This window comes from Cydia amplana, chromosome 9 (genome assembly GCF_948474715.1).
Source record: "Cydia amplana chromosome 9, ilCydAmpl1.1, whole genome shotgun sequence".
In the NCBI taxonomy this organism is placed as follows: Eukaryota; Metazoa; Arthropoda; class Insecta; order Lepidoptera; family Tortricidae; genus Cydia; species Cydia amplana.
The window spans coordinates 11,392,502-11,417,051 of NC_086077.1; the positions used below are offsets into that span (position 1 = coordinate 11,392,502).

Below are 24,550 nucleotides of genomic sequence, written 5' to 3' on the forward strand. Positions count from 1 at the left end.
ACTATACTCTGACCACGGGCCCTGGTGATCGGCATAATCAAAATAAATCAATTAAATCACAAATATATCGTCAATACATATTGACAATATAGTTACAACACGCCAAAACTGACTAATGATGACTAGTGGTACAGTAAAGTTAGCATCAAATAGATAGTGTCAGCCAAAGTGGCCAAATAAATCGCAACATCTTATTTCTATGCTAACAGAGGTGTGTAGCGATAACTTTCAGTAAGTAGGTACTACTATTTCATCATTAGTTCTATTCCGTGTTAACTTTAAGTAGTAATTGAATCAATTAACACATTAACCTATGCAGTTCACCAGAGTTAATGCTCAGCCTACCTAGTATTTCTTCGTCTAATAAATTTCTTGTCATTAGCACTATTTAAATTATGTATATCAATTATGTTTAATTCTTTTTCTACTCCAGCACTTAAATGTGTCAATTAAATGACTGACAGTGATATCTAAAGCAATGTCATTTGAATGCTTTATCTATAGTATAATACAACTGCTTTATTTTTTTTAAAGATACAAGTTCCGATCTTCTTGATTGAAAGAGGTATGTTTTCATTTACAATAATAACTCTTTTTTTTTTAAATAATAACTCTTTTTTTTTTTAAATAATAACTCAATTTTTTTAAATAATAACTCTTTTTTTTAATAATAACTTCTTTTTTTTTTTTTTTTTTTTTTGGCTGCAGCTGTCATAGAAAAAGTAATGTATGCAACAGCTCATAATTGGTTCTTAAAATTCTCAGGTCTTTTTTTACAAAACTCGACTACGTCTCGTTTTGTAACTTCGACCCTTGAATTTTAAGAACCCTTATTATATCACTGTTGCATAAACTACTATTATTTGCGCATGGTGAGTGGGAAACATGTCAATACAGCCAGTGGGGTGGTGTAGGATAAATAATGGAGACCAAGGAAAAACTACCGTAATGCGTTTTATATTTACTACAAAATATATCTTATTCTAGGTGGATGTCAGGAATTTTGTAAATAAAATTAAAAATTATGGTATTTTTCGTTGATTCCTATTTAAAGGTAAATAAATGAGCGTTTTCCAAAAAAAAATGTACATCTCATTCATGTCTTCAAAATATTGACTTCTTGGGCTCATTTTACTCAGAATCATTTGTACATTCACGCCTCATACATGAAAAAATGTGTCCCAAAACATGAATGAAATGTAAATTTTTTTTGGAAAACGCTCAACTTACACAGTATGAGGTATACATAGGGAAATGAAGTTTTTATATAGACTGGATAAAGCTGTGACGTAGGGTTCTAACTGTACGACAATTTTGGGAGTAAACAATAAAGAAAAATTTATCGTATTAAAATAAACAAAAAGTTGTGTTGAAGCTTGTTTCAAATTGATTAAAATTATGAATCATCAATAAAGAATGATGATTCTTACGGGTGACGAGAATAATCGGCTATTGAATCGTTTGAAATGAACTTTAAACCTAACATAGATTGTAGTTCTAAAATAAAATCAACTTTTATAATGATTAAATTGGTATTTGGAAAGAATTGGTCAGAACAGGCTTGAGGTCGCCTCGGTGTTTATTTCAGTCCTTTAGCCTGGTCCATAGGCCTTCCTCACATTACGTTGCAAATATCTGAGATAGCCTTATATGTGACTTTCCAACAGAGAAGGGTCGTCCTTTATTGTTTCATCTGCAATAAGGACCTTTTTATCTGAATTTATATTGGAATTTCAGATGGAAACGTTCTTATTGCAAAGCATAAGGACGCTTCTGTAATGGAAAGCCACATATGCCGACATATATAAGCCGACAGAAAACTTGAAAAAAGGTGTAAATCTGGAAATTTTTGACTAAAATTACTTCTTAGTATTGACTGATTGTGAGGACGGCCTTTTGAAATCGATTAAAAAACTAACTTAAGGTTCAATAGGGCTATTGCAGTACATAGCAGTTTAAGAACCTCTATCATACATGCACTTGTGTTAATAATACCATCCTTTTACCCTGGAGTATAAGTAAAGGCTGCATTTTTATTATGTATTTTATATAGAACATTCGTAAAATAACGAGACTGTTAAGGCGAAGTTGAAAATTATGATATTATGCCACTGGATTTTACGAAGGATTGTAGATTAGCCTATACAGGGTGCTTCCTGTAACAGGAGCAATAAATTAAACTAAAGGCTGTACTCCTCAAACTGACCAACATTTGTTCAGCAACTTTTAAAAATTATGAACTTCCTCTTTTTCATACAAAATAAATATTGCCTTCAATGTACGCTGACATCAGTATGTTTGACGTTGCTTGTCACGCTTTAAACATAACAAAATTTGCAATACATTGCGTCTTAGAATAAACTTTAAAGTGTAATAAAAATCAAAACATGAGTTATTATCAAAAGTTGCTGAACAAATGTTGGTCAGTTTGAGGAGTACAGCCTACAGTTTAATTTATTGCTCCTGTTACAGGAAGCACCCTGTATACATTACCTTCTCAGTATTACACGCCAGCAGTTTATTGACTATTGTATTGCTCAAGTTAATTAATTATAAATTTATAACTATTAATCGGTTAATTTGTTATGGGTTACTTTATAATATGCATTTTTCGTAATTAATTTCAATTATTTTACGTGACGATTAATACTTTGAGAACTTTAGTTAAGGTCCCGCTTGCGAAAAGAATTGGTTCATTTCATTAGCTATTGTGTACCTATTCATAACATTTAATATTTCCGGTCCGTATTATAATAACCCATTTAACACATCAATTCTTTAAGACACTTGTACCTGCTGTGTACTGTGTGTAAGCTGCTACGTACTGCGGTGGCCGAGCGAACACGTCCACGCTGGCGTACGATGTAAGGTCTCATGTTGTTTGACGTGCCTTAGACTCCATCACATTGTGTATCGTAGAGGACATTTCTTGATTTTTTGCAACTGCTATAAAAAAACGGCCCTGGTGGCTCGCGGTTGTACCCGTGTACAATAAAAAAACAATTCTTTATATACCCCTTATTCTACGGATTATTTTCCTATTATAAAGTAATCATAATGTCCTGTTTTTAGGACATATGGGGTTGTGTAAAGTTTTAATGGCAGTCGGGAAAAACGAGAAATTGTCAGCGAAACATGTCAATATTAAATTTATAGTTAAGTTAGAACAGTAACATCTCAAATCCTGTGGATTTGCCCGTGGGTTTCCTATAAATATCGAAAAATACGCATATCATCACAAAAAACATGTTTACAGTACGATATACTAGTACTATACTTCGTTTTTTTTAGCATTAGAAATAAGGTAAACAATCTTGATGTGTCTTTTAATTGAAAAACACATTTTAAAAATAAGTTACGGTAAATATGTAACAATTATGAATCTAATACGATCTTTTATAGTCTTCTGCTTTCATAAGTAATAGTTATTGATTTTTAAAAAGTGTTTTTCAATTAAAAGACATGTCAAAATCGCTTACCTTCTTTCAAGTTCTTTCTAATGCTAAAAAAAACGAACTATAGGACTGCCGAGCTCTGAAAGCTAGGGAAAGTGAGTATTTTATTTATTAATAACTAATGTGAGTTTTGGTTTAAGAAAGTAGCTTCACTTTTCAGGAAACAGTTTAATGGAAATTTTTCGCCTTTGTTTTTTGTAGATCTTTTAATGAAATGAATACTATACTTATTCCCAATACGTATTGCGTAAATTACCAGATGGCAAGCAAGGCAAGTCCACAGGAGTAAGCTTCTACGTCCAGTTCAAGGATCTTGTATTGTATGATACGGCATTCTCTACCATTTAAACATTGGCAGAGGCTAATGCGTCATTCAGAAGATTATAATAACCAAAAATATTTGGAACACCGTATCCGACAATATATATACGCAAGATACTTAGCTAGGTCTACTCTCCTTGTTGAGTTGCGTGCAAATTATTCCAATTTATATTGTGTATTTAATTATTTTACCCCCCTCATTTATTAGTGTTGATCGTGTAAATTGTATACAGTTTGTACGACTGTGTTGCCAGTAGAGTATCATCGCATCCGCATTTTTACAAAATATCAACACCAGTAAGCAATATTTTTACACGACTTTTGACACGCTTGACTTGGCCTCGCTTCCGCTGGCAACACGGACTTTTTTCGCCTTATTAACTTTAGAACAGGTTCAAATGGTTATTGATTTATCATTATGTTTAATTGTTTACCGATTATGTAGATAAATTATTTTTTAATATATTAATTTTTGACCAATAAAATGCATCGATGCGTCACTAGCCTAGGGAGAAACTGTAAAGATTAATGTAACTATTTAATTAAAATATATAAGTTTTTCAATTTGGTGTGTTTTATTCCTCAATGTTTTACGTGAACCCTAGTCATCTACATCTAATGTCTCATTTACATATTGATTAGTGTTAAGTGCGAGTTCATACATTTGCTACTAATCGCAAGTAACAAATGTACTCGCACTTAACAGTAATCAATGTGTAAAATTGTAAATGTAAACAGAGGGCCTCCCGCGAACCACGTTCGAGTTACCTCCATGTCACACTTACGTACTAATTTACAAGCGTTAATATACGATATAATACGTTTTAATTAATTGACTTCAAAGGATATAAACAACCTATTAACACTCCCAGTATAAACAATCGAAGTATGAAACTCCGTCAATAACAGCACCATTAATTTCCGCTGCCGTTTACTTTGTCTAAAGTAACTACGCTTTATTGCACGCGTTAGATCTCATTGTGAACGTTAATGCGGTTCATTATCGGTTCACCATGCTGAGATGAGGGCACGTCGTGGCACTCGTGGCAGTTTCTTCTATGTTCCTAAGATGTATGTATTTTGTATCGTTTGTGTTTATGAATAAAAAAATATAAAAATCTATTATTACAAGTCGCATCGCTTTGAATAGGCGCTAGTACAATCACCGTCACCGCAATCACGCTATAAAATCGAATACGTTTCCGATTCAAGTTTGGTTTATTTTTACTACTTATTACCAGTGGTAGCTGGTAACTACTCGGAAAAATATCCCAGTACCTAGTTTACCAATGTTACCATCAATTAACTTCAGTAGTAACTGTTAACTTAAAAAAAAACTCCTAAATCCTGAAACCACTCCTACAACAACCAGTTGTTACGAAAGGTTACGTCACGAGACTATTTCGTCGTTGGACGTTTATTTATCAACGATTGTCATCTTGGATAGGCACCCTTTCAACTCTCAGATATACCCTATCCTATTAATGTGCTTGCTCGAGCACGCTCATAGATTAGTATATGTTATTACTGTAACGCTAACCCACGCATCAGTACTAAGAGTAATTGACAGATCAATATCTTAGACACATCCTAGTTAAGATGATTGGTAATTGATACGGGCCCTAACTAGCAATCGAGCTCGTCTTACTGGTTATACTGATATAGGTATACCTATTAGGAAATAGAATGCTTGAGATCCAATTTGGTAGGTACCTACTATTGAATTCAATTAAAATCCCAATTAGGTAAATATGTTGAAAATAACAGTAACAATAAGTTGTTGTATGTTGTACAGAAATAGAAAAGAAATTTCGGTGACGAAAAATAATAAGTTTTGGTGTGTATCTAAGTAACTGAGTAATAAGGAAAATGTTCGCACTTAAATTATGACTTATGAGATTACCTAAGGCTTTTTAGATAAAATAATATTGGCGTTACATTCGGTTTTTATTTTATCAAGGTAACCTATATATCGATTCACCAAATCTTCACGAATGACGTGAACGAATTATCAACCTGTAGGTACAGTCGGCATCAGATATATCGGAGCGGCCGAGCTGCTCAAAAATATCTGAACACGCACTCTAACGCCTTTATTAGTTAATTCATTAACAAAAAATAATGTACAACTACAACATGCTCACGGGGAACTCGAGAGATTTAAACAGTAAATTCCTAATCATACTTTAATAGTAGAATTTAGACACTTAAACTTTACACATAAATTAACAGTATAACACCAAAGCACTTATGTGGTGTACATAAAAATATTAAAATTAAAAAATATTTATACTTACAACAAAATAAACTTATAACAATGAGATCAGGGACGCATTATAACATTATATTATTTATCTATGCACCTTATCAGTTTCCTGTAAAATACACCAGCACTATCAGCAAATATATCTACATCATCTGCATCAACAGGCGCCGCCGCCGCCGCGCCGGCACCGCGCCGCGGGACCCACCTGGCACGCCTGTTGTGACGTTTGCCCGTGGCACCTGCAGTCCCATTCTCTCAAGCACGGATGCGCCATCTACTTTATTTCAAATACATACAAAAAAGAAACAACAACGTTTCCGCTACATACCCATGTTATCGGCTACGACGACGTAGCGCTACTACCGTAGCTCAGCGGTGAATGTGTTAAAATGAGAACGTTACTTCGATTGTATGGCGGCAGCTAGGTTCATTTTACTCTTAAGTCATTAATGTAATACCTAGTACTATTTATTGCGCAGTCAACATCACATCTTTGATGCCAAATACCTAGTAGGTACTAACAAATAATAAAGTGCCTGTTAGCGGCTATTAGGTAATCAAAAAACTATCACTATCTATAATAGGTATGTTCGATGTTTACATGATATCGTATCGCCTTTATTTTTCATTGGATAATACATATATTTGCAAACCATTATGCTGATTACTCGATTAGAGTCGATGTCTTAAATGTATACAGTTTTATAAATAGCCGTGTATGTTATTCTCAACGAGAGTGGTCATTATCATGTCTAGTTTCTGAGTGCGTAGACCAGTTGTTATAGGTATAGAATTTATCATACAAAGTAAGTACCTACCTACAATAAAAATGCATAATCTTCTCATTTATACAAGTAGTTCGCCCAAACTCCAAACTCTCGAAAAAAAAACATGCAATAACAATGCATACTCTCTCGTTATAAAAACGACTAAGTCAAATAAGCAATCTAAGAAAATAAACCTCAATTTATTTTGAAAATATAGTCAGTTACGAAATCAGTTTAACTTTTTTGTCTTTTCTGTTTTTTATGCTGTAGATAGGTACTTACTTCGTCTACTCGTGTGTGTAAATTAGGGCTTGCAAATATTCGAAACTTTCAGATATTCGAATATTCGACTTTTTCTGACGACGTATTCGAATATTCGAATAATTATTCGAATATTATAAAAAATAAGAAAAGGAACGAGAAATCGGTATATTATCGATTTATTCAAAAGCTTTTTTTAATCTTAATTTTTAAAGGGGTTTTGTCACACAGTGACTATGTCACCCCTGTAGTGAGATCAAGTAATAATGTAGAAGTGTAGCATTACTTACACCACTACATTATTTTTAAGTATAGGTTGCACATCATCCTGGCCTCGTCCGATAGAGGCGATGCCAGGACGACGTTGCAACTCCCTAATTTGGTAGTTTTGATGAATGTCATGTCACTCCTCAGCGCCTCGTTGCGGACACACTCCATCAACACATGATGGACGTCTTCTATTTTATCACACTCAGAGCAGTTTGGTGTTGCAGCAAGTCACATCAGGTGCTTGAATTTGTTTGATGGAATGTGCCCGGAACGAAGCCTAAGGAGTGATACTACCTGTTTCCTACTTAGTTTTTTGTCAAACCATGGGACCTGAGGGGGCTGACATTGAATTGTTCTGTACCAAATTCCTTTAGAGAAATCCGCTTAATTGACTAGATTTTATCATCCTACTATTTATAAGATGCCCACATTTATAAAAACAAGTAAAACGCCAAAATTAGACGTATTTAATATTTCTAGATAAAACTTATTATAAATGCGTCGTTGCGTGAAATAATATAACTTTAACCATCCCAACACCTAGGTATGTAAGATATTTTTTTAGTAGGTAATTATTTTCCGATTTAAATTAACTTGTAATCACTCAGAGGCCTGTAAAAAGGCCTTTAATTTCATTGTATTTTGGATCTTTATTGACTTTTGATTTGTTTTGGCAAGTTATTATTCCTAATGGTCGGCTAATTATATAATATTGGAATATTTAAGGGAAAAAGTTAGTTGAGTACTGGGTGGATTATTCGTCAGCTAAAGGTGCATGGTTAGATTACCAAGTTGGGCAGGTTTGGTATGATTAAATTTGAGAATTGCGATAAGTGGCAAGGTTTAGACTTCAAAAATTCGCTTAACGTACGCTTGTACTGAATAAACAGAATGATCCTTTAACTTAAAACTTACGCACCGTAAAAATATCATACTTTTTGATTTCGTTTTCTTTTGAGTTAGGTTTCACTGTATTCACGAAGTCTATCGAGAGGAATACAGTAAAAATATTATTTCCTTCGTATTTGGGTACCTACCGTTCCTCATTCACTTTAAATACCCGTAAAACACACAGAAACTGTAACTACAGCGGCTGACATAGATTTTTTAATAGTAATAAAAAATATTCGAATATTCGAAACCTGAGCGGCCGAATATTCGAATATCAAAACAGGTCGAATATTCGACAAATTCGAATATTCGAATATTCGAATTGCAAGCCCTAGTGTAAATGCAATATTAATTATCATGCATCCACCTACCGTTTTCAATGGCTTAATAGTTAACACACCAATTACACCATCCATTGTTGTGCATCATAAGTAAAACAAGTGGATTATGAAGTTATTTAATGTCTGCATATACATATTTGTCTGAGTCTGGGGCTTTAAAAATTTTGACAGCGCGATTGATAATTTTTATAATTCAAATCGGCGCCATCTAGCTTGTAATTCGATAACTAAACAACAAAAATATGTGTCATCATCCCAGAAAAATCTTAATAGCACGATTTAGAATTTTTACTAGGTAGACAGAACAGTGCCGTCATCTAGTGTGAAATTCGGTAACTAAACACAAAATATGAGTTTCTGGGTCATCACATATTATCCTAAAATTTTAAGAGCGCGATTCAGCGTTTTTACTACATGGAACAGCGCCATCTAGCTTTTAATTCGTATACTAAATAAAAGCGTACGGTATTATTAAATCTTCACATTATCGCAAGGATAATGTTCTTGATAGTGCGCTGTAGTTTATTCATTAGATGAATCCCACAACAGTCGGGTTTCCCCAGAAATATCGATACCGAACTAATTAAATTTGGTATTTCCTTGCCGCCCTCAGGAGCATGAAGTATCAGAAGAGCCCTGGGGATGACGGTGTCACAACCGAAGCACTTCAAACAGGAAAAGATACATTGTTACCACATTTAACGAACTTTTTCAATGCAATTTTATACAGCGGTAAAGTCCCTCCTAAATTATGCCACTCAAATATAGTACTTCTGCACAAAAAGGGCGATAAATCAGATATAAATAATTACAGGCCTATCAGTTTAATCTCTCATATTTACAAATTATTCATAAAGATAATAGAAAATAGAATTGCCCCACTGCTGGATAAACATCAGCCACCAGAGCAAGCTGGTTTTCGTCCTAGTTTCTCCACAACAGACCACCTCCATACTTTAAATCAATTAATAGAAAAGTCCAACGAGTTCAACGTGCCTCTATACCTTGCTTTTGTAGACTATAGCAAAGCATTTGACAGCGTTAAACACTCCGCTATATTTTCCGCCATGCAGAGTCAAGGTATAGATCCGACGTACGTTGGACTCGTTGGTACAATTTATACTAACAGTACAGCCAACATTAAATTACACGCACCTGGTCCTGTGTTTAAAATAGAGAAAGGCGTCAAACAGGGCGATCCGCTGTCTCCGAAACTGTTCACCAGTTGCCTAGAGGAGATATTCAAAAAGCTGGCGGTCTCGTGGGAGGGGCTGGGCATTGTCGTCGGTAATAAACAGTTAACTAACCTGCGTTTTGCCGACGACATTGTTCTTTTCTCCCACACGGCATCTCAACTGCAACACATGCTAAAAGATCTCAGCACTGCGAGCCTTGAAGTTGGACTCACAATGAACAGAGCGAAAACTAAGTTGATGACCAACGGAGTCAAATATGGGGTCACGGTAGATGGGCAGGATATACAGTATGTTGATGAGTACATTTATTTGGGCCAGATAGCTTCCTTCGAAAACAGGCAAATCATAGAAGTCAATAGACGTATCGAAAACGCCTGGAGGAGCTTCTGGTCCATGAAGGCGCTATTGAAGGGTGACCTTCCCTTGTGTCTCAAGCGCAAACTCATCGACATGTGTATTCTGCCTATCCTAACCTATGGCGCTCAAACTTGGTCATTAACGGAGGCTCTAAAGTCCAAACTCAAGGTATGCCAACGAGCGATGGAGCGCAGTATACTAGGTGTTCGCAGAACTGATCGAATCAGAAACACGGAACTGCGCTCCAGAACTCGAGTTGTAGATGTAGGTGCCAAGACCGCTAAGCTTAAGTGGGACTGGGCGGGACATGTCTGCCGCATGCACCCTGAAAGGTGGGCCAAAATGGTTACCGAGTGGGACCCACGGAACACCATCGATGGTGTAGGCCGGGGTTCAGGCAGACCAAAGAGGAGATGGCGGGACGACTTGGACGCATTTTATCCGGATTGGCGGGAAAATGCAAACGACAGGGTTGAGTGGAGGAAGGGAGGGGAGGCCTTTGCCCAGCAGTGGGACACTAAACCAGGCTAACAAAAAAAAAAAAAAAATTTCCTTATATTTTCCTAATCGATGTTAGCATTCTTATAAAATTATTATTAACTGTTATTACCTACATTCATTTATAATACAATTTCTGTGCTTTATGCTCGTATCTTCCTCCAGTAACAAAAACCATGGTATGTCTGGAGCATCCCTGTGATGCATACAGCCAGGGTTCTGCGGGCACCGCGTTCGGGAACCTGATCACCCAACTCCTGGCAGCGCAATGCCTACTTGCCGAGGATTGGCCGAAGGACCATTTAGACAGAGTTTCTGGTGTGTACTTAATAATACCCGAACCGTCCACCGGAACATATTTCACGTTGAAGAGGGTTTAACGTCAGCAGAAGCCTGAAGGATACCCTCCTTAAATTTCATAGGTATCTTAAAATATAATGCCAAACTAGTTTCGAAACTTTATTGAGTACCTCAGTCCTGATCAGTTTTTCGAAATACTTATTTTCACCTTATCATTACATACATATACTACTTAGTAGATAATTAAAGTCTGTAATTAAAAAAATCTGTGTACCTACAAAAAACATTTAAATATTAACCCAAGCTTTCTGAAATAATTGTTAATCTAAAGATATTTGTGCATTATTTTGGAGATTGAATAAAATTACAATTAAGAACTAGTTTTATATTAAAGATGGCACCAGCTTCGACTTCATCATTGTGGGCTCGGGTACGGCGGGGTCGTTGCTTGCGAATCGTCTGACGCAGGTGAAGCACTGGAAGGTTCTCCTCATAGAAGCAGGCGACGACCCACTTATAGAAAGCGTGGTAAGTGATAAAAAAAAATATATGATCCGTAATAAATACATTAAATGTAGATATCTTATAAAACAAATCACAATTTCAGATTCCCAATTTTTCCGGTGCGACACATAGGGGTCCACAAGCATGGCAATACTATACAGAGGTAGACGAGACGACTAACAGGGGATGCGTCGATGGCCGTTCGTTCTGGCCCCGCGGCAGACTCCTAGGTGGCACTGGCTCTATCAACGGGCTCCTGCATATGAGAGGCAGCCCTGGAGACTACGAACCTTGGAATTTCAACAACGACTGGGACTGGCCGACGATAAAAGAATATTTCAAAAAAAGCGAAAAGGTTGTCGACCCATTTATATTAAATAATCCCGAATTAAGAAAAGATCACGGCACCAATGGAGAGTTCATTGTCGATCAGTTAAATTTTAGCCATGTAGGTGTAGCTGAAATGTTAACGCAGGGCTATCAAGAAATGGGTTTGAAATTGTTGGACGACTTGAATGGAGACAGTCAAATGGGAGTGGGAAAAATTAGAGGTAGCAACTACAAAGGTAAAAGAGTCAGCACTGCGACTGCTCTTCTAAACCCCATAAGAGAAAGAGACAATTTGTTTCTTCTGAAAAACACTTTTGCATTCAAAATTATTATTAAGGACAAAACAGTTCAAGGAGTTAAAGTTACCCTAAGTAACGGGAGTGAAGCATCATTTTTTACAAATAAGGAAGTTATACTAAGTGCTGGTGCTGTGAACACACCAGTTATTTTAATGCAGTCAGGCATTGGACCTAAGGCACATTTGGAAGAATTAGGAATTGCACTTGTAGCAGATTTGCCAGTCGGGGAAAATCTTCAAGATCATGTCAGAATACCTGTACCTGTAACTATTGATACTGGAGCTAAGAAACGGGATGATACGTTCTGGCTTAAAGCTGCAGCTCAATACCTGTTAGAGCAGACTGGCCCACATTCTACCAACTACGACCAACCGAACGTCAATGCTTTCTTGTCGGTCCCCGGCAATAAACCTTTGCCTGATGTACAAATTGACCATAATTACTTCCTTCCAAACACCTCTTACGTATATACCATGTGTACCAACGCTTTGTCATTTCAAAATGACATTTGCCAACAATTTTCCGAGTTCAATGCTGAGAAAGAGATAATTATTTTCTTCATATCCTTATGCAGACCTCATTCGAAAGGTAGAATTATGTTACGAAGTACGAACCCTGGTGATTTTCCTAAAATATATTCGAAATATTTCAGCGATGAACACGATATGAAGATTTATGTGTCAAATCTTAAAAGAGTACTGGAAATCCTAAGCACACCAATTTTCAGAAAATTTAACGCCGAGTTACAAAGGATCTATTTTAAGGATTGTGATGAAACTGTATTTGAATGCGATGAATATTGGGAGTGTATGGCTAGAACTTTAACGTACAATGTATATCATCCAGTGGGGACTGCAAAGATGGGGAAAGTTGGAGATCCTTCTGCTGTGGTCGATAGTAAACTTAGAGTTCTGGGTTTGGAAGGAATTCGAGTGGTCGATGCGAGCGTCATGCCAACTATACCTAGTGTTAATACAAACGCTCCTACAATGATGATTGCGGAGCGGGCTGCTGATTTCATTAAAGATCAATATGCAAAAACTCAAAAAACTGAATTATAACTGCCATGGTGCGATTTGTGGAGCCGAGTTTTTAGAATCCCTGTTAAATTAAAAGTCACTCATATTTATTGGTACAATAAGTGTTTAAGTCTGTTTGTGTCGTTGTATACTGACGCGCCGACGACGTACACCGACCTTTCGGATTTGCGCAGTTTGTGTGTGGGGGTGACGAGGAGGTGGGCGAGCTTGTTGCGCCTGCGCATCCCGCGGGATAGGTTCACTTCACGTTGACGGAATGTACCCAAGTTCTGTTGTTGTGCGTGAACAGAGCTACCCGGTAGATGGACTCGCAGGGAAGGGGCATAACCTTGAATATTAATTTTATGGCCTATCGTGATACCTTCAAGCCATCCTGCCAGAAAAAAGTGTAGTACGGCAAAGTGTGTCAGGACGGCACATTAAAAAAAAGAGTTACACACATACACGATTGTCCCCTTGATTTTGGCGTTCCCCAAACTTATATCTTTTTATGCTTTTTGATAGAGCACCTTCTACCAAGTTCTACGACATTTATTATATGAGTACAATCTCGTATTGCTGGCTTGGTAGATTTTTGATGGGTAATCGGTACATTTACGAGTATACCCAGGAAAAAAAATGAACTAATTAAAGTGTATTTACTAAATTTTAAACGGTTTCATAGTGCATGCACATTGTGCATTGCACATGGAATAGTTTTCACAAAGAGAACTTGAAAACCCAATCTAGGAATCAAAGAGGACGAAACCTATTTGCTAAGTCAATTTATATCAATCAATATTTTGACAATGTCATCCTAATGTTTCAAAAGAGATGTTTATTTATATCTTGCTGTTCCTTAATTATATGTCCAGAGAATCATTTTCTGTAACTATATTTTCTAAAGGAACTCTTCCTCTAGACAAAAGCTCTGTTGCCCTGCAATTTTACTTTAAAGTCATGAACGAAAATCATGCGCCATGTTGGGTAGGCACTAGGTTTAAGAGGTGTTGTTCCGTTGAAAAAGATCAGGATTGCAATTCTATGTTTCTGTTTGGCAACCACGTGCAAAAAATTATGCCCGGAGGCCAGGAAACTTTAGTATTCGTGTATCCCTCTGTATTTCATCATGATAAGAGGGGTGTTTGTTATATTAAAGTGACGTGTAAGTGCGGATATAAAACCAAAACAAAAATATTGGAAATTCCTTTTGATACAAGAATTACAAAATTAAGAAGAAAATCGCGAGAGTTAAAAAGTTATATTGGACAAAAAATAATAAGAAATTGTGATTCTATTGATGAAGATGCTTTGGATGACTGTTCCCCGGTAGATTGCGGAGTGAAATATATGGACGAGAAACCTTTTTATGATAAAAATGTGAACAAATGTGTCAGAGCAGCAATATGTATTGGTGATCTCAAAAATGATTTACCGACGTTAGTCTATCTACCGACAGTCAATTTATGTAGAGATTTAGAGCACCCGATAGAAATTCAGGACATATATGCCATCAACAATGGTATGAGTGTAGTTACCGACATATCGAAAGTTGCTCCAGATTTAAAAGCAGAAATAGAGTCAAACTGTTCAACTCTGTCCCAAAAATTAAGTCTCCTTGAGGACATATTACAGGGAAAAATGAATCCTAATCCGAAAGGAGTCAAAGTAGATTACAGCAGCACGTGCAAAAATACAATACTATCTATACTAGGTTATATTATATGCTTATGTTCACTTATTGTGGCCTTCGCCTGCTGCATGTATAGCTTGAAATGGATGCACATGAAATGGCAAAATGGCGATTTAGAAGATAAGTGGAGGAATATGAAGGAAACAATTCATAAAAACTGTTCAGGAAAGAAACAGAATAAATGTGGAGTTGGTCGGAGTACCCCTCGAGCTTTCCCTCGGCCTACAGATGGAAATGATGTCAAAGATGAGTTGCTCCGTGATGTTATCAATTCTAGTATACCATTGGAATTGAGGAATAGCGTGATTGACGTGTGTGGCAGGATTAGAAGAGAGGTGAAATGGAAGAAGAGGTATCGAGTAGCACAGACGGGAGCACCGTTCGAGTGCGACGGAGATGGAACTGTATCAAGTGCGTCGTCGGCTGATTCGCTGAGAGCCAATACAAGTGTCACTAGTGAAGACGAAAAATTGTTGGAATAATCTGTGAATATAAGTAAATAAATAGGTACTATCTGTTTATTTTTCTCTTTTATTTTATTTTATTCGGGATGCTTACTGCCTAATATACATAGGTCAGTGACATAGGTTGATAGACTTATCTGCTAAATGCAAATTACAAGCTTCCACATAATATATTTCTTATTATCTATTAATATGTATTCTGAGTTCTGAGGATATTTTATAATCGGAATTTCGAATCAATCTCTATGGTAGAATTAGTAAATATAGACGGTCAAGCAAATCTTGTCAGTAGAAAAAGGCGTGAAATTCAAATTTTCTATGGGACGATATCCCTTCGCGCCTACATTTTTCAAATTTGCCGCCTTTTTCTACTGACAATATCTGCTTGACCATCTATAAATAAGTGTTTTAATAGTTACGATTAATTTTCATTCATTCTTCAAAACACGTATTATATCAGAACAGAATTGGTACCTAGCTGCTATCTGTGCCTCAAAAGAAGACTTAACAGAATTTGCAGCGCTTGAGTGGCCTGAAAAGGTATATACCTAGTAGGTATTACCTACTTAATACAAAACAAAAATGGACTGATCTGTAAGAAGACTGAATAACAATAAAAAATTTGCCACTTGCACGTCCAGGATTCGCCAGTAACTCGGAGTTAACCGTTAACACACGATTAAACTGGGGTTACTCCGGGTTTAACCGGTTAACCCCGAGTTAGTAGCCACTAGCCATTAACCCTAATGGATAGCGCAAGTGGACCTTAGAGTCCTAACGAGTTAGTAGCCACTAGCCACTAACCCTAATGGATAGCGCAAGTGGACCTTAGAGTCCTAACTTGCTACGCGCGCTCGTAATTCTTAAAAAAAAAAACCTGCTTGCTTGGGGCTTAAATTAGCACTCGCAGCAAAAATGAACTTTGCACTCTTGTTACACAAATAGTTATTGTATAATCTTTAATAGAAAAAAACCGACTTCTCTAACTACTAGCCTGGACCCACTTAACGGCGCTTATAGTTTATTTGGTAATATGTATACATTTTATGGTAATCATAGTGATATATTTAGTTTAGGTACCATAGTGATTTTCCGGGACAAGGTCCGGGTCCATGTCCGGATCCGAGTCCGGGGCCGAGTCCGAGTACTGGTCCGAGTCCGGAGTCCGGGGCCCAGTCCAAGTCAAAATCGAAATTCGAAATCACCAAACGTGTACTATGCGTCGTTGAAGAGTTCTGTTCTGATCATCATCAGCAGTTCCAGTTCATCAAATGCGACAGTTTTTAATGTTAATGCTTTATTTTATGATGAAAATACAGAAAATTATATACGTGTGCCTTTAAGATTTGAGGAGTTCCCTCGATTCCTCATGGATCCCATGTTCAGAACTTGAGCTTGACATAAATATGGCTTAAAAACCTAACTTGCTTAACAAACATAACGAAGAGGAAAAATCGCCAAACGCGAGCTATGCGTCGTTAAAGAGTTTCGTTCTGGTCATCATCAGCAGTTATACTTCCTCAAATGTTACTTTTTTGAATGTATATGCTTGATTTGTTGATAAAAACACAACAATCACTATATGTATGCCTTTAAAATTTGAGGAGTTCCCTCGATTCCTTATGGATCCCATCATCAGAACTCGAGCTTGACAGAAATGTGGCTTAAAAACTAAGCTTGCTTAACCAACATAACGAAGAGGACAAATCGCCAAACGTGAACTATGGGTCGTTGAAGAGTTCTGTTCTGATCATCATCAGCAGTTCCACTTCATCAAATGCGACAGTTTTTAATAAAAATGCTTGATTTTCTGATGAAAATACAAAAATCTCTATATGCATGCCTTTAAGATTTGAGGAGTTCCCTCGATTCCTCATGGATTCCATCATCAGAACTGGGTTTTGACAAAAACGGGACCAATCTGTAAGCATATACATGCAATCAAAAAAAAAATTCAAAATCGGTCCAGCAATGACGGAGATATGGAGTAACAAACATAAAAAAAAATAAAAAAAATATTTTTTAAGAAAAAAAAACCGACTTCTCTATATGCATGCCTTTAAGATTTGAGGAGTTCCCTCGATTCCTCATGGATTCTATCATCAGAACTCGAGCTTGACAAAAATGTGGCTTAAAAACTTAACTTGTTTAACAAACATAACGAAGAGGACAAATCGTCAAACGTGTACTATGCGTCGTTGAAGCGTTCCGTTCTGATCATCATCAGCAGTTCCACTTCATCAATTTCCTTATGGATCCCACTTCATCAAATGCCACGTTTTTGAATGTAGGGGAAACTGGGGAGGGTTGATCACCCCTTTTGTTTTTAGCATACATTTTCTTAACTATTTGTAGTATTGAAAAACTTTATAGACCATACGATTCAGAATTTATCTCTTCATTAATAGTTTGAATTAGAACAGATTTGTGCAATAAATTAGACCATTATTTAATGAAAACCCATACTGTTGACTTTTACCATGTGTCCCCTATGTAAGGGAGACTTGTTTACCCCTGGTCGGGAGCCTTGATCCTAGGGGGATCAAGTGACCCTGGTTCTTGGGACACATGGTAAACAGATTTTTACCATGTCTCCCCATACCAGATTCTCATTGATTATATAACTCGGATCGCTATTAGCAATGCATCTATAATTTGTAAAATACACAGCAAACATATATATATTGCATCTTCCATGCTTTGAAGTTGTATTTCCGGTAATCAGATGTCTAAGCCGAAGGGATCAAGTCTTCCAGATTTGGGGACACTTGGTAAAAAGATTTTAAGCGGCAATGTCATATTTCGAGGGTAGTATCTACATTAATTTATTCACTTTATCTACAGAAAATTGATATATGAAGATATCAAACACATATTAATCCATAATCTTATACTTTAAAAAAACAATGTAATCATATTATCCATAAAACAACATAAAATAGGGAATCAATTTTTGAACCAAAACAAAAGTTAAAAAAAAAAACAAAAATCTAAGTTATTAACATCAAATTTCTTGTAACAAGCTAAATTTTTTAAAGTTATTATGAAGGTATTTTTAGCGTCAGATACCTACAGCAATTTTAAATTTTTTACCCATCTCTGGTCGTTATGGTTTACTATAATACATAAGTTTAGAAATTTACTGCTCACGTTTCGAGGACGGTGTTTGAGCTGCATAATCCTAAAATCCTTTCTATGGACCGTCGGTTCTGTAAGGTCGGAAAGCCATTGAAATAGCATTTCATCCATAAAAACAAATATCGCCGGTTGAAAACCAAATATCGTTATAAGTGTTGTTTGTCGACCGAGTAACATCCCCTGTGTGTAAAACGTTTAACTTGATAAACAAGACCAAGTGCGGGTAGTTAGTAAAATGTTGATGTCAACTTTAGTTAGTCTTTTCAACGGCCACGGGGATAATTCCGTTTTCGGAGTTCGGAGTCGGTTGTATAATTAAAATCTGAATTATACGCCATTAAATCCCGTTTTAATAAACAATAATGAGTCAAAAACCTTGAAAGTTTAAATCAGTGTTTCTCTGGTCGTACTTTTGCGGCATGATTTACTAAAAAAAAGAAAATATTTATGATAGCTCTATGAATCATTTTGTAAGTAAATTTATTACAATGTATACTTCATCGCTTTGGGGGTGACATGATCCCGGAATCATATCTCCCCTGAAGAAAAAGACAAAGTCTCCCCATACATAGTAAGATTATAAAACGTGCCGTACTCGAAACGTGTGTTCGCGTATATCAATGTAATCCAAGTTAATCATCACTTCAATAAACAACAAATAAAATAAGCACACTCACTACCATCATTTCCATCTCATATTATAAAATAAATCCAGTTAAAGCTTACCGAAAATTGAATATAGTACGCAGAAAATCTTTCACCGTCCGCCATTTTTGAACCACTGACTTTTCCGATACAGTGCCATGACAGAACGTGAAGTTAGGAACAAATGAATGAGTGTAACCAGTGCAAACAAATGTATCTCGTTTGGTTTGATTAAAAATGAAGTTTACCAAGTGTCCCCTAGGGATCGACCCTCCCCACCCTCACCTATATGCTTGATTTGTTGATAAAAACACAAAAATCACTATATGTATGTCTTTAAGATTTGAGGAGTTCCCTCGATTCCTCATGGATCCCATCATCAGAACTGGGTTTTGACAAAAACGGGACCAATCTGTATGCATATACATACAATCAAAAAAAGAATTTTCAAAATCGGTCCAGTAATGACGGAGATATGGATGGAAAAAATAAAAATAAAAAAAAACATACAACCGAATTGATAACCTCCTTCTTTGAGATTTGGAAGTCGGTTAAAAATTAAAAAAAACATACAACCGAATTGATAACCTCCTCCTTTTAGATTTGGAAGTCGGTTAAAAAATAGATAAACTAACGTATGTACTATTTCAAGTTTCAACTTCTGCTCAAACAGCTTCTCGTAACGCTGCTTATTTATTGTGGCATCACTCTCTATATTAATTATCTTTGATACAATGAATAATTAATTATTATAATAATGTCAGGAGGCAATAACTTTCTCGGCTCGGCTTCAATGTCTCAGGGTTGCCAATATGAATGCAAAGGTTATCTAACAAATCATGGAAATGTGAAATGGAAATATGTATTTAGAATGATTTTAACAAAAACGCTAGAGTAGGTATTTGACTGCGAAAACAGAAAATTTAACTTTCCGGTCGTTTTTCCTCATACCTACTCGAATTTAAATAGAATTTGACTTTGAATCTGAATTCATTTCTACCGAATTTCAATATTTGATTAATATCGTCAAAAATATGTCCTTACCCCGATTATGTAACAAGTAATAGTTGGGCAAAATGGCGTTATAATGTACGAGTAAATATCACCATTTTCATTCGCACTAGCTTTATAATTTCTTGTTTTTAATATAGTTAGTTTTTGTAGCATTAGAAAGAACCCCGCAGAATTACGCATGCGGATGCGACTACACGACGTTTCACTTAAATACTTACGATGGTCAACAATATATTACCAGTTACTGGCTTATTGGTCCTGCTCACGTCTCCTGAATCACCTGTAGATTAAAGTTAAACCCATAATGGCAACCCATACCGGTAGTTCAGCCCTATCGGGCAATTTATGAAATGGTGTTGATTAATGACCGTTTCCACTCGCACGGCTTAATTGCTGCGTGTTGGCGATGGCGGCGGTGGTAATCACTGCCAGGCTGCCAGCTTGCTAAGCGTGCTAGGTCTAGGCAGCAGCGATGTAGTTCTAGTGTCGCGTGTAATACCCAATAGATAACACGTTCCTGTCAGCTATATTGACAATGACTTAAGCAGGCGTGTCTCACTCCGCGATTTCGTCGCTTTGCTACAGGTAGCTATAAGTACATCCGTTCGGCCCCAATTTTGGGAAAAGCCATAAGCCGCGCGTGGCGCTGTCGCCACCTAGCGGCCATATCTGTGCTGTACGGATATGATGGTCGTTCTTGTCTACGTGACAGCGTGATAAAACGGTGTCCGTCACTTTCTTTCCCACGGTGTTAAACAGTGACAGTTATTTTATCACGTGGATAAAGATGGATAAAGCTATCCATAATAGGCTGGCTGTACGGATATGATGGTCGTTCTTGTCTACGTGACAGCGTGATAAAACGGTGTCCGTCACTTTCTTTCCCACGGTGTTAAACAGTGACAGTTATTTTATCACGTGGATAAAGATGGATAAAGCTATTCATAATAGGCTGGCTGATCGTAACAGACGCGTTTTGTTAGAGAGTGAGTCTTCTGTACTTAGTACTATTATTTATTCTGTGACTTGTTTAAAGATGTCTACTTTTACGCCGAGACTCACGGCTACCACGAGTTGGCATTAATGCGGAAAATATGCCCCTTTGTTTAATTTTTAATTATTATAAAAGTAAAGAACTTCCAAACATTTATATGGGTTCTTTTTCTTTTCGTAGGTAACTCCTGTAATTATCAAAAATCGAAAAAAGTCAAAACGAATGGAGTTTGGGGAATAGCTATTATTGTTAATATAGGTCAGCCCGCCAGCCAGGATAGCTAGCTGCAGAGAGAGGTGACCCCATGCATAGACTAATTGTATGGCGGCGTCACCTCTCTCTCAGCTGACTGTACATCAAATTGTGAAAAATATTTTGTCAATATCCATCAGAGAGGAAAATGGGGACTGGAGAAGCCGCTTTTTCGTCGTGCGCTGAGATCGTCCACTATCGTGTTGATAATGGTATTGTAATTCAGCGATTAGTACCATTAACATAAACCACATTAGATGGGTTATTTCACGTACATAACTATTAATATTGCATAAGATAAATTAGTTACATTACTCACTCCGACGTTTCAAGTCCTTTGCAACGCTTGAACAATGTAAGTTTTGAATTATATTATGTATGGCCAATAATTTTATTATGAACGGCTATGCACGGTGGTTTAGGCACGGCTTTCTGATTAGATTAGATTATTTGTTTCATGAAATAAATTACAGTACAACTTTACCTAAGCCAAAATTATAATTATAATTATAATAATTTACATTACAATCGTCAAAAACTAAAAACTAACATACAAGAATTCTATAAACCATTATATAATTTAATTACCATTATTATGATTATGATTGGCGTTCAAAACGTTAGATAATTACTAATTAAGAAGTCGTTCACAAAAGTCAATTACACGTTACTAAGGTAGGCGCTTGCCGCTTTGATCTACGATAAGTTATTGGTTATGGCGCCCGCCTTGTGGGGAAACCACAACTGAAGAAACCGCGTATACGCGTAGCCTTCGATCTACGTTTTCATCAAATAAGGCAACTACATAACTCATGTTACAGTACATCAGGTGGCACATTTCGGGCGTTTTTTTATCAAATTTGGGATTTTTTATGTTATTTCAAATCAGAATCACGAGCTCTGTCTATCCTAATAGGAGAAAAAAAGTGTCCCAAAATTTCCATACATTTTTCGATCTTTCCATTCCGCGACCACCATACAAAGTCTATGAAAAATGGTGACGTAGGTAATGGAAATAAAAACTTTAGGATGATTTTTTTCTCCTATTAGGATAGGAAGAGCTCGTGATTCTGAGTAGAAATAACATAAAAAATCCCAAATTTGAAAAAAAAAGTGTAGGGGGCAACAAAAAAAAAACGCCCATTACGACACCATGTGCTATAATAAGCACATTACGTAACTACGTCGAAAATTTAAAGGGCCATATGTACTGTAAAACGTTGTACGATACACATGCGAATAGGTAATTTGCACTTGTATCGTAAATAACTATTATAAAACTGTATTTCCTTTTATAAATGTGACCTGAAAATGTAGGTACTTGCATAATGATGGTGTAAAGCTTATTTGAACAACTGTCCGTATTCAAAACTAGGTTAGGTCCCATTGTACACACTTGGGATAGCATCAGCCTAGGCCTCTCTTCTAGTACGCCACTTGTCCCGGTCTTGAGCTAATCTCATCCAGAAGTGATCCGCAATCTTCCGGATGTCGTCCACCCAACGAGCCAACGGACGTCAGGCGCTTCTGTCATCCGAAAACGGCCACCATTCTGTTAACATTTTAGTCCACCGGCCATCACTTTGCCTAGCAACATGTCCTGCCCAACTCCATTTTAGTTTGGTAATGACGCAACCCACGTCTTGCACCTTGGTGCGGCGACGGATCTCGACATTCCTTACTCGATCTTGAAGCTTGATACCGAGCATGGCGCGCTCCATGGCTTCTGTGCTACGCGGATTTTATGCACAGCCGCCTTAGTGTAAGGCCTGAGTGGACGCTCGGAGCGGAGCGTTGGACGGGGCGTGCAGCGTGGCGTCGGGCTCACAAATGATTTGAGCAGCGTGCACTAAGGCCGCTCCTATACGTTTGCATTTGTTTAACATGCACGCCACACGCCCCGCCCCGCTGCACGCCCAACTCGAGCGTCCACTCAGGCCTTACACTTAGTGAGCGTCCATGTCTCGGCACCCTAGGTCATGGTGGGCAGGACACATTGGTTGAAGAGGCGAGTTTTCAGGCATTTTCACCATCAGATCAGATCAGCATCAGATTACATTAGCATATCCTATTAAATAGAGGATTCTAGTTGTTTTTAGTCAAAATAAACCTCGAGGCACAGATCTTAAGCGGTGACTTACCAACATTTTGAGAAAGAGACATTTTGTGTATTCTAAGAAAGAGACTATTGAAGTGGGTGTTTTGCTGTAAGAGGGGATGAAGCTAACAATAAAGGCTAGGAGGCTATATAGAATGGGATCTTAAATCTATTTTGCGGGTGCGGGTGGCCCCTATGACATATTATATGCCCCTTCTCAATAAACAACGCTCGAGATTCCACTATTTCGAACCACTCTCTAAGCTTGTGGTTCAATTTTGGAATCTTTCGATGACTCGGATATCTATATTAGCACGAGATTAAACAATAACTTTGCCCCCTTGTAAAACAAATAACTATTTTGTTATAGTCCCCACACTAGCCCAATAGATAACGGGACTTCACACTACATCATGCATCCAATATTAAGCATGTTGGTCTCACCGTGGCTTACTTCGCCGTCTCTGACTTAGTTACTTAGGTACAAGTTACTAATTCGACATGAACCCGAATAACCGCACTTTAACTAGTTCTAATTGGACACAAATTGAAATTGATAAATTATGCTAAACATGGACTTACATGCAGGGTTGTCACTGAAATGATTACATCACTAACTTCGCGAACCTATAAGTTTAGACGGCATGTTGCGTGCCCTTCACGGCTTAACTTTTATGGGAATTATGGACTTCTGTTTTTCATCGCTAACTTTTTTTCTCATCGCTACTCTGTTCAGTAGATGCTAATATGTCAACTCGCGTACATCTACAACTTGCATACATTCGCATTCGCAATCAAATATATCGGATTTTGGAAGTACTCATAAGAAGCGGACCATAGGGCCGATAACGATATTTACAAATGTATGAAGGTCCTGTTAAAAAAAAAAAAAAAAAAAAAAAAAAAAATATATATATATATATATATATATATATATATATATATATCGGAGCGGCCGAGGTGCTCACATAAAGATAAAGATTTTCTATTTGCAAGAATACGTAATTCTAAAATACATAGGTGTTGTTTTGTTAAAGTTGTGTACAGTATATATCTGAACACGCCTCTATTGTAGGGCGAGTTGAACACCTCGGCCGTTCTGTAGTATTTTGGCTTCTCCTAATGTCGGTTTGATGATATGAATTATGATAAGTACCTAAACTAAACACTCAGTCAT

General features: G+C 36.9%; 3 protein-coding genes across 3 annotated transcripts in view; 2 read left to right on the top strand and 1 right to left on the bottom strand.

Annotated features, from left to right (window-relative positions):
* Window positions 1–24,550, bottom strand: part of LOC134651124 (nuclear pore complex protein Nup85) — a 329,105-nt gene that overhangs the window by 43,077 nt on the left and 261,478 nt on the right. The window lies entirely within an intron of this gene.
* On the top strand, window positions 10,795–13,134 carry LOC134651111 (ecdysone oxidase-like). The gene is made up of 3 exons (XM_063506116.1): window positions 10,795–10,941; window positions 11,318–11,451; window positions 11,531–13,134. Exons 1-3 carry the CDS (start codon window positions 10,800–10,802, stop codon window positions 13,115–13,117), a joined length of 1,863 nt encoding a protein of 620 aa, XP_063362186.1. The 5' UTR covers window positions 10,795–10,799; the 3' UTR covers window positions 13,118–13,134.
* Window positions 13,795–15,272, top strand: LOC134650711 (uncharacterized). Its single transcript, XM_063505643.1, has one exon. It carries the CDS (start codon window positions 13,910–13,912, stop codon window positions 15,248–15,250), a length of 1,341 nt encoding a protein of 446 aa, XP_063361713.1. The 5' UTR covers window positions 13,795–13,909; the 3' UTR covers window positions 15,251–15,272.